At 48.2% G+C, this 11,061-nt stretch overlaps 1 protein-coding gene across 2 annotated transcripts; it reads right to left on the bottom strand.

The window, feature by feature from the left end:
* Positions 1 to 569: 569 nt before the first annotated feature.
* Positions 570 to 9,156, bottom strand: LOC123116869 (uncharacterized). Of its 2 annotated transcripts, XM_044537758.1 has the most exons (8): positions 8,634 to 9,156; positions 3,568 to 8,443; positions 3,129 to 3,481; positions 2,965 to 3,047; positions 2,444 to 2,886; positions 1,642 to 1,759; positions 1,222 to 1,509; positions 570 to 1,142 (listed from the first exon to the last, which is right to left on the bottom strand). In XM_044537758.1, exons 3-7 carry the CDS (start codon positions 3,170 to 3,172, stop codon positions 1,439 to 1,441), a joined length of 759 nt encoding a protein of 252 aa, XP_044393693.1. In that variant the 5' UTR covers positions 3,173 to 3,481; positions 3,568 to 8,443; positions 8,634 to 9,156; the 3' UTR covers positions 570 to 1,142; positions 1,222 to 1,438. The 2 variants fall into 2 exon arrangements, with proteins under 2 accessions (XP_044393693.1, XP_044393690.1); XM_044537755.1 differs by having other exon boundaries at positions 3,568 to 9,156.
* Positions 9,157 to 11,061: the final 1,905 nt, after the last annotated feature.

The following is an 11,061-nucleotide window of genomic DNA, read 5'->3' on the forward strand; positions in this document are numbered from 1 at the left end:
ACTCCGAGTGAAGAGCAACCCTCTCACTCAGGGGCTTAGCTGTGATCCCATACTCGCCTAAGTTTCAAAACATACTCCGAGTAAAGAGCAACCATTTCACTCGGGGGCTTAGTTGCGATCCTGTACTCTTCTAAGTTTCAAAACACACTCTGAGTGAAGAGCAACCCTCTCACTCGGGGGCTTAGCTGCGATCCCGAACTCTTCTAAGTTTCAAAACATACACCAAGTGAAGAGAAACCCTCTCACTCGGAGGCTTAGTTGCGATCCCGTACTCGCCTAAGTTTCAAAACATACTCCGAGTGAAGAGCAACCCTCTCACTCGGAGGCTTAGCCGCGAATATGACTCGCCTAAGTTTCAAAGAGGTGCACCCTGAGCTGCGCCACAAGTACAACATTCATATGCACTCTGAGTTGCGTCACAGGTACAACGTCCATTCCGAGTGGAGGGCAATCCTCTCACTCAGAGACTCCGTTGCGATCCTAGATTCGACTAAGTCAAAAAATCCGAAGACAATAGAGATAAAGCAACTGCATTCAAATAAAACAACAAAGTTTGGATAAATCCAGCAGAAGTCCCCGGGCATCAAGCCCGAAAGAGTTTAACGATTACAAAATCACTTGGCATTCCGAGGCGAATAAAGTCAAGTTATCAAGTTTTTCACTCGGTAGGAGGAGGAATTGTTGGCTTGACGAAAGTGCCACGTCGATACTGTCCATGGTGCGAGTGGTCGCGTCGATGAAGGTCTCCATGAAAGATTGAAATTGAAGCTTCTTGGTGTTAGCCACCTGAAGAGCCTTCAGCTTCTCTTCCTTAGCGTCCTTGCAATGAACACGGATGAGTGATAGAGCCACATCACCACCGCAGCGTGCACCTGACTTCTTCCACGGTTGCACTCGGTCAAGGATGTTGTTGAGTCGAGTCATCAGTGACTCGAGGTCATTCAGAAGCACATCCTCTGGTCAGAGCTCCTCATCGATCCGAGACATTGCAACTCTCAGTCGGACGACGTAGTCCAAGACACTGGCAAGACGAGATTCCAGTCGCAACATGTTCATGGCAGCTTCATCCTTGATGGGGCAATTGATGGGGTCCAGTCCTGTCTTGATCCACCCAATTTCCTCCTCGAAATTCTGACAAAACTCTGCACGCACAGAAAGGTAATGAATTGGCAGCAACATGGTGAATTTTTTTTTTGCAATCAGTCAGATAAAGGAAGGTACCATCAAGCATGAGGAACATCTTCTTGGCGAGACCACCCAGATAAGTTTCGAGCTCGTCCATCTTCTCAGTGAGAATATCCACTTTGTCTGTCAAAGCCACCTTCTCCTCCTTCAGTTGCATGGCCTCTTTCTTCGCCTTGTTAACAGCGGTTTTCAGCTTGGCGTTCTCCTCTTCCAACTTTCCGACCGAAGCCAGCTTCTGGTCGGCAAGTTCAATCTAATCACGCGTCGTCTTCTGCGCCGCCACAAGATCAAGGTCCTTCTGCTCCATAGCCTGCTTCATTTTGTCTAAAGAAATAACATTCCTCAGATGAGCTTGGAGTTGATGGTTTTCATTACGCGTATCTATTCGAGTGGAATCACTCGGTTCAAAGGATGGAAAGGAAAAAATAACAAGGCATGAAGTCGACGAGTCATTACCTCTTGCCACTTCATCTTGTGCTTTCTTCAAGTTCTCCTTGGCCAGATCTAGGTCGAGCTTAAGTTGGATTTTCTCCTGTGACAAAGCAGCATATTGAGTCCCAAGCTCATAAGATTTCTGCAAATAACAATAAGACAAGTCAATCGACGGTTACTTCTGAATGGAAAAGTGAAAGATCAAACTGTATAGTAAAAGAGTTGTAAGACTGTTGCCGAATCAAACATCCAATAGTAGTCTCGGGGACTACACCCAGTGGGTGCACTCAGTGTGCCCCCACTGGTTACATTTCCAACTTAGCATGGTCAACCCAGCCCGAGTGGAAGGAGTTTTTAAAAAACAACACACATCATCATTGGTTCTCAGACCATCGTCGAGTGCCTGCAGTCGACCGCAGTCTCGGGGACCACATCCAGTTGGTGCACTTAGCATGCCCCCACTGGTTCAGTTCCCACTCGGCGCGACCTATCTAGACCGAATGAAAGCACTACAAGTAGACATTTCGCAAAGACCCCCGTTGGATCAAACATTCGACGGCGGTCTCAAGGACTACACCTAGTGGGTGCACTCAACGTGCCCCCACTGGACCAAGATCTCACTCGACACAACCCGGTCGACTCAAGTGAAAGAGCTACAAAGTAAAAGAGAAACACCCATTGGGTGAACAGATGCAAGGTGCAAACTCATGATAGAAGTACGGACATCTTACGAATAGTAAAGCAGCAGTTTGCAGGAAGCATATCCTAACAGAACAAGGCTCAAGCTAGAAAAAACAATCAGAAATGAACTTACAATCCCACTTACTCGGACATTGGCTTGGAGAGCAGAGTTGGCATCATAGGCGGCCTTGCTGGTGTCACACACCACCTTCAGTCGGTCCATCATCAGACTTGCCTGAATCATGGCCTGCTTGGCAGCCCCTACTTGGTCCTCCGGGACGTGATGTGGAGCAAATAGAAGAGATGATGGAATAGGTGACGTGGCCGGTGTAGTAGAAGCCTGAAGTTGCGCAATTGAATCTGGAGCTTGAGCAGTCGACACTGAGGGTTGGTCAGTCGACACAGGATTGGCAAAAGAGACTGAAGCCCGTACTAGATCGTTGAGTTGTTGGACCACAGGATCAGATGCCGAGCGAGGCGTTCTAGCTCCAGGCACCCTCTTGCTCAAAGTTTTGCCTCTCCTCCCGGCATTTTTCAAAGACACATCATCATCATCATCGTCAGGAAGCTGGATAATATCTGTTGGTGCTAGAAACATTCGACAGTGAAATTTCAGTCGGCCAGAAAGTCAACTGACAGAGCATAGGCGCTGTTGTAGAACCATACCTGCCCGAGAGGTGGCCGCATCCGCGGTTTCCGCATCACCACGCTCCTCATCGATGTCCATGGATGTCGCAGAAGTAGCAGCACTGAAAGTTCCAGAGTTCACTCGGTCAAGCAAGCGAACGAGTCCAGAATAACACAGAAGAACAAAGGAAAGAAACTCTTACACTAAAGCCACGGGCACAGCCACCTTGATCCTAGGCAGGGCCATCTGAGGTTTGGGCAGCGCAACTTTGGCCTGCTTCGCGGCCTTCTCTGATGGCTCGGGAGTCGACGTCCGAGTGCGTTTTGGAATCTTTGCACTCGACGCAGCAGCTTTGCTACGTCCCCCTGCAGGGTCTTGCGACTATTTGGAGCGACGCTCCGAGTGGGGAGGTGAATCGACTTCTTCGCTGCTGCCCGAGTCCTTACTGTCATCTTCACTGTGATCTACATACTGATAATCACCGCTCTCGCCATCACTCTCAACTCCTTCTTGGTACTGCTCTCCATTCGGCATCGAGTACATCTTGGTGAAAATCTGCAGGACACAAGTTACAAGTATCAGTCATATTCAAGAACAATCACAGATCGAAAGGAAGAAACACTTGGAAAATTGATCCTGACCTCTTCAGGAGCATTGTTGACATCGAATGGCAGAATCCTCCTGGACCCCCTGGGGTTATCCTTGTTGCCGGTAATGCTCCTGAGCCACTGAGCCACCATCTCCTCGTCAACCTCCTCCGGGTGGGTTCGAGAGGTGTCCTCTAGACCCGAGTACATCCACAAAGGGTGGTCACGGGCCTGCAAGTGCTGGATGCGTCAATTGAGGAATACCTCCAACAGATCCATACCCGTCACTCCACCTTGAACCAATCCAACGACGGCGTCGACTAACATTCCCAACTCCCCCTTCTCCTCCGGCACTACAACTAGTGAATGAGGGGTGTGGAGTCTCTCCATAGTTAAAGGGGGAAGGCCAGTCGACTAACTAGGAGTCGGAATGTCCTTGCAGTAGAACCAAGTCGACTGCCATCCCCTGACAGACTCGGGAAAGGTCATGGGGGGAAAAGAACTCCTACCTCTCATTTGGATCCCTAACCCCCACACATCTAGATCACATGCGTCTTTTCATCATCCGGGTTAGCTTTCTTCACCGCTAAGAACGACAGGTGAATGTGTGTTTGAACAAACCCTAGTGTGGCTGGCACCCTAGGAAGTTTTCGCACATTGAGATGAACGCGGCAAGATACGAGATCGGGTTGGGAGGAAAGTGGTGGATCTAAGCGCCGAAGAAATTCAAAAAGCCCTGAAAGAATGGGTGCGGGGGCAGAGAGAAACCTCGCTCGACATGGGTGGTGAGAAGAACGCACTCACCCTCTCGCGGATGGGGCTCGGATTCTCCCTCTGACAACCTCTAGGACTAATGGGCAATCAGGCCATCAGCGGCTAGGTTCTACAGATCTTCCTTCACAACGGTAGAATGGATCCAGTCCCCCTGGATCCAACCAGGCGGCAGACCAGACCGCGACATTGACCCCCTCACCGTCTTCTTGCCTTTCGTCATCGTCATCGCCTTCTTCGCATGCTCAGGGCCATGGTCTTGTCCTTCACCATGGTGGCGGACTCGAGAGGGTCGAGCGGAGGCGTGGAGAGCAGGGAGAAGCGAGGTGGAGAAGCGGAGAGGGGGGTCGAATGGAATGCACAGTGTCGCGCATCAGCCTCGACGCTTTTTATGGGGCTACTTCCGAGTGGCTAACCCGTGGGCCCGAGCAATCTTATCGCATCCCGTCACAGGCGCTGGCTTGATATGTGGCCAAAAAGGTGGCACGAAGATCGAGGAGTCCCTATCTGCTCGTTCCATTTACTACGTCGCGCCCCGTCCTGTGTGATTCTCCAAAATTTAGAATCCTATGAGATCTGGAGACCGCAGAGCATTCAATTGCGTCGAAGATTTCACACTCTGATTCACTAGAAGATTTACTGCATAATTCACTCGGCGATCTCTGAAACCAGAATCGATCAAGGCGACCGAGGCAGGGTTAAAGTACCAGTGTGCTTTCCAGATCTCTATGAAATGCCTCCGAAGCATGGAATCGAGTCGGAACCAACTTCAACCCTTCTTCACTCGGACCTCAGTCCATTCGGGGGATAATGACGATGACACATACCTAGGGTAGGGTCTTAGGCATGACCTAGACACCCTACCCAAGGACACTGCCCTAGAGTCAAAGACATTCAAAGTCCAACAGAAGGCACCGACTGAAATCACCTTGAAGTGCTATCCACTCAACAGGAGATTCTACTCGGACACCTCAATTCCACTCGACCACAGTAGCGTCACTCGACCATACGAAGAATCACTCGGAGTACAGAAGATCAAAAGCCACCCCAGGATGGCGATGGTCAGGCGTTCACTCCGTAGTCATAAAGATCATTAATAGCTGGCGTTACCAGTAATGCCCCTGCCTTAACTCACATTGAACCATGTGTAATGGAAGGCTGTGAGGAGCCTGGCGCACTCTATATAAGTTGCCCCCTCCTCAGGCACAAGGGTTTGCACCCCCATAACTTCCACGCATAATCCAGTCGACAAGCCTCCAGGCACCGATACGTAGGGCTGTTAGCTCCTCCAAGAGGGGCCTGAACACGTAAACTTGTGTGTACAACCTCACCGTGGTTAGGACCTTGCCTCCTCCTACGTACCCCCTATTCTTACTATCAGACTCACTCCCACGATAGTTAGCTTGAGTCAGAAGTGTTCCAATGGCCCAGTGTTCTCTCCGAGCAATGGAGAAGATAGCAGAGAGGCGGTTCAGTCACCTTGTGGTGTGCATCCTGACGAAGGCGACCCCGGATGAGAGGCTGAGGATCTGCCCGGGTCTGAGTCCAGCCACCATACCCACGCCAGGTGTGGTAATTCAATTGGCTTTTCAAGAGGCCAAATCTCTGACTCTAGAGCAAGTGGCTCGTTGGTCCCCGTTTCATTCCGTCCAATAGTTATTCATGCAATTGTCGAGCTTCTACTAACGCTCTACGTGTTGAACATCGTCTGACACTCTTTTCACTCCTAAACAACTCGTGAAACCATTAATTATGTGTGATGAGCGACATATATGTGTGTGTGTGTGTGTGTGCGCGCGTGTGTGTGTGTTTATCATTATCATGCACATGTGATATTTTCTTCATAACTACTTTTCATTAATCAACCATCATTGTAATGTGGTGCATGTATGTGGAACAATGTTAAAACTAGAATTTATGCATCCCATGAAATCTGATGATCTGATCAAGGCGCAATATGTTGTAATAGCATCAATTCTGCATCGATTAATAATAGTGGCGAGCAGTAGAGAGAGCCCGCCATTGCTACACAAAACTTCTTTGGCGGGCGGCCTAAGCCGCCCGCCACTGCTGATGGGCTACCACTGGCGGGCGGGCGCCCGTCACTGATGAAATGTTAGCAGTGGTGGGAGGTCGGTGGCGGCGGCCCTAGGAGCCTGGCCCGCAACTTATGGCCTTTTTGCACCTGCCACTGCTAGGCGTTCCTACAATAGTGCAATGTCGGGTTCTTAGACACCAACACCGGTAATGGATCCCCCTCCTGTAGAGTACCTGAACAGGCCTCTAGATTGAATCTCCTCGGAATAGACGCTTGCGATGGCAAAAAATTCAGAGAAAAATCTTGCGAAGGGCTTCACAAAATATGGAATTTATAGGTGGAAGACTAGACGTAAGGCGGTGGACAGGGCCCGACACGACCTAGGGGTGCGGCCAAGGCCCTGGCCGTGCCAGGTGGACGTGTGGGGCCCCTGTAGCTCCTCTCATTCCCTTCGGTGCTTTTCTCGAACCTTCGTGACTCGAAAAAAATTGTATTAAATCCAGGTTTTTTGAGCTCCGTAGATATTAATTTTCTGTAAAGTCAAAAACATGCACAAAACAATAACTGGCACTCGGCACTGAATTAATATGTTAGTCTTTTGTTATAAAAAGTATATAAAAGTAATAATATAGTAGCATGAAACAATCGAATCGGGCCCGGGCCATCCAGGTACCTACCCGGATCATCCGGCCATTGCCCGGACAATCCAGGTAGCTACCCAGACGTTCTGGACATGCATGTGCGTATCTTGGCCCTTTGAGGTCATGTAATCCCCCCTCTTTCGCCACAAATGCACTTGTACTATAAATAGTCGCCCCTACCTCCATTCTATGGTTAGCAAATTATATTGAACTAAATTGAGAAAACAATGCTCCTTGAATCCTAGAGGATCAAGCCCTCCTAAGGGAGAAGAATCTCTCAAGATTATCATAACCCTCCTAAGGGAGAAGGATCCACATCATAGGATCACCAACACCTCCCATGGGAGAAGGATCTCTTGAGATCATCCAGCTCCCATCTCCTTAGGATTTGGGAAGTACTACCTTGACACTCTTTTCCTCTTATTGACCTTGTAATCTTGTGGATCTTGCATGTTTGCAAATTTAGTGGATGTGTGATTTGGATCTTGTCTTGAGTGAATTTCCTTCTTGTGCTTGAGTGTTTGGCTAGGCCCCCTCCAAGTGTGAAAGATTGGGCAACTTAGGGTCCCTACCCGACATCAAGGCTCATTGCCACTATCCGCCCGCAACACAGGTTTTCAGCGGTGGCAACACATCCACTGTCGCCTTGTCGCAGTCTATCTTCGCCATTGCTGTAGCCATTGGCCTTCCTGGTGAAGGATGTCCGATGAGCTGGGAGAAGAGAAGCGATGGGCTCTGCATTTGATCAATCATTTAGGAAGAGAAGTGTCGGTGTGGCGAAGGGGGCGGTGTGTGCTGCCGAAGTAGGACCAGGAGGGAAAATATTAAGCTGACTAAGAACGGGTGGACGGAGAGATGGAAAGATTAAAAAAAGGATAAGGTAGAAACGAGTGATGGGCCCACGGGCCGCTGGCGTCCGTATAGGGCGGCCGAAGTGTGTGTAGTATCAGCAGCCTGACACGGATCTTGTACCTTAACTATTCTCAAAAAAGAAAGATCTTGTACCTTGTAACACGTGGCGCAACGGTGTCCTTGGATAAAAAACAGATCGTACGCACGGGGCGCGACCGGCGCAACGGTTCGGCCGGCGCACCGGCCACAAACACTTCCCTATGTAAATCACGGTCATTACTACATGCCTCCGTTGCAACTTTCTAATAAAAAGAAAAAAGGAAAAAAGAAGGTTATTCAAAACTGGAATCATTAGTGTACATCCATGATTAATAAAGAACACTAGAATCATTAGTTGTCTCTCTCGATTCTCTCTCGGTCTCTATTTTAACACGTTATCAGCACGACGCTCTAACCAGCTCTGCCGAGAGAGCAACTGCTGCTACGCGTGATGGAGTCGTTCTCCGGCAACAACGAACAACGACAGCGCTCGTCCTCACGGATTGGGCGGCGGTTGCCGACGACCCAGATCTCATACCGGCGTGCAGCCCCGATCCAGGCAACGGCCATGGCGCCCTTGGCGCTGAACCTGGCAATCCGATCGGCAACTCCCCGTCAATGGAAAGAAGGCGTACAAAGAGGAATCAGTCGATCAAGTACCCTTTTGATCTTGTCTTTTTCTAATCAATCAACAATCTGATTGTTATTTTTCCTGTACGCCTATGCATACAAGCAAATTGCTCTCATCCGAGTGTGTAAAGGAGGAGAAAAGAAAGTACCATCGGCCTGGGGATTTCCACAGCACTCTCCATCGAGCCGCTCGCTGCTGGCATGACCGCACAAGGCAGCGGAGATGCTGGTTGCGGCCGATGGTGCCAGCGGTGATCTGCCGCACGGCTGCATCACCGGGGGCAGAGGCCCAGCGCCCCCACGCCATCGCGCCTCCGCGCCTGCCATCCCCGACTCCCGCCTCGCCGCCGCCTTATGCCCTTCGGCTTCTCGGCATCAAGCAACCCGTCGAGCAGCCGCGCCGCGCGCGCTGGGACTTGGAGCCCGGTCGCCCTTGGACTCGCGAACGGCGCCTGCAACGGCGTCGCGGCGGGCACCCTGCTCCCTGGAGGATCCTCGAACGAGGACGAGCGCGGCGGGAGCGCCTCTCGCCGCCGGTGAACGCCGCTGCGGCGGCGTGCGTGGAGGTGGCGCTGGCCGGCCTTTGTGCTCTCCGCCTAGTTCTGTGTCATGAGAATTGGGGATCGAGCAGCCTGGGATTTGTTTCCTTCTTTGCTCTCCTTATATCCATGACCAGGCTGACTGCCATACGTGGGCTTGTGCATGCAGTTGGAAGGCAACATCACACCTTACTTATTCACCTAAACGAAGGTAGTAGTTATTTGGTTTAGTGCTACACTAGTTCAGTTTATCAGCAATCTAGTGTTATAACAGTAGTTCTAGCAGTATTTAATCTGTTCTAGACCAGTTTATTATTTTTCTGTCGTGTACAATGTATGTATTCCAGAATTCATCAAAGATGTAATATATCTCCATGTTTCGTACATGTTGAGAATAATTACATTTATTATTTGCAATTGAAAATTTTCTTTTATCTCTTGCAAAGATAAATTCAGTATCTCTACACTACTGATTTGCAATTGAGAATTTTCTTCTCTCGCAAAACAATCTCATTGTGATTGAGATTAATTTTCTCTCGCAAAATATTAATTCATCCTGCTGAATTATCTTGCAACTTAACACAATATCATCTTATTTAATTTGAGACCTATACAATTCAAGTTTTTCACTTGAACATCAAGTTTCCAACATCATTACTATTTATTATAATAGTGGTGTATTTTCGTTGAGTACGATGTATTTCGGAATGTATGTATCTCCATGTTCGCTACATGTCAAGATTAATACGTCTATTTGCAATTGAGATTTTCAATTTCTTGCAAATACATATGCAAAATTCAAGGTGTCATCCTTAGCAATTTGAGCAACCTTCTTGAAATCTATTAATTTTGCAATATTAAAAATGTATTTATATTACGCAATCTGTAATATAAATAAATTACCGGTTTTTCACCGGGAATGATATGTTCTATGTGTTTACCACATTGACATTCTTCATGAACATGTCACAACGGTCCAGATTGATTTCTCCCGCACAACAAACTTGTAAAATTTTGACAATAACATTTCCCTCATTATATTAGAAAAACACAAGGTGATGAGTTGGATCTACTGCCCATGTGCAGACTATCTCTATTACTGTGAGATCTGTATGATCTTCAATGTGTTATGTTCCCACAATTGAGGTTGAGCATTTTCAAGTTATACACTTGAGTCAAATTTTCGCATTCTTGTTACAAAACCATGATAGTTTTTAATTTACGCTTTGTAAATTAATTATCTCTGGCTTGCCCCTATAAGTAATCGATGGTTAACAATTTGAGGCTCTTTCCCTCAATGACCACAACTTACTTAAGCGGGTCATGGACATCAAGATCAGTCTTGCATCCCATGGGATAACGCGTGCAATCCAAGCCACGCCACCGGGACGCAAAGGACCTCTGTGACGCCCGGGTATTTAGCTACAGTAATTCCCTGCTAATGGTGCCACGTCACTTCGATTACTTTCGCTAATCTCGTGTTAGTTCGGAACCGATTCAAATTCATATTCAAAATCAAGCAAACAATAAACGTTTTCAAAAGTCAAAACTAAAATGTTATAAATGTGACAAATAATTCATAAGTAATGTTGATGGAGAAACCACATTTTTATAAAAGGTCTAACTGCATTTAATTAATTAAAACAGTAGGTAAGACAAATACATAAATGCCATGGTATTTTATAAAATACTAAACTATATTATTTGGGGGTTAAACCTTTTGTGGCAGAGGTATAATTAGTGTTACTATTTAAGGTACAACTTTTATGTTTTATAAAACTAGAATAAAATAAAACAGTAAAAGAAAAGGGAACAAAAAAAACAAGAAATTACAGCGCCCCCCCTCGCTGGGCCTCGGCCCAGATGGCCTCGGGGCCAATCAGGCCGGCCCAGCCGGCCCCTCCTCTCTCTCCTTATCCCCACCCCGTAACCCTAACCCCCCACTCGCACCACTCCCCCCCACCCCCGCTGGATCTGGATCGGGGCAAAATCCCGATCCCCTCGCCCCTCTCCCCGCGCACCCGTCGCCGCTCGGACT

This window comes from Triticum aestivum, chromosome 1B (assembly GCF_018294505.1).
Source record: "Triticum aestivum cultivar Chinese Spring chromosome 1B, IWGSC CS RefSeq v2.1, whole genome shotgun sequence".
NCBI lineage: Eukaryota > Viridiplantae > Streptophyta > Magnoliopsida > Poales > Poaceae > Triticum > Triticum aestivum.

Coding starts and splice junctions, on each gene's coding strand:
- LOC123116869 (XM_044537758.1), bottom strand. CDS start 3,172: ATGGCCCTGCCTAGGATCAAGGTGGCTGTGCCCGTGGCTTTAGT. Junction 3,048..3,128: donor GCTGTGCCCGTGGCTTTAGT/GTAAGAGTTTCT, acceptor TGGAACTTTCAG/TGCTGCTACTTCTGCGACAT. Junction 2,887..2,964: donor TGCGGCCACCTCTCGGGCAG/GTATGGTTCTAC, acceptor GAATGTTTCTAG/CACCAACAGATATTATCCAG.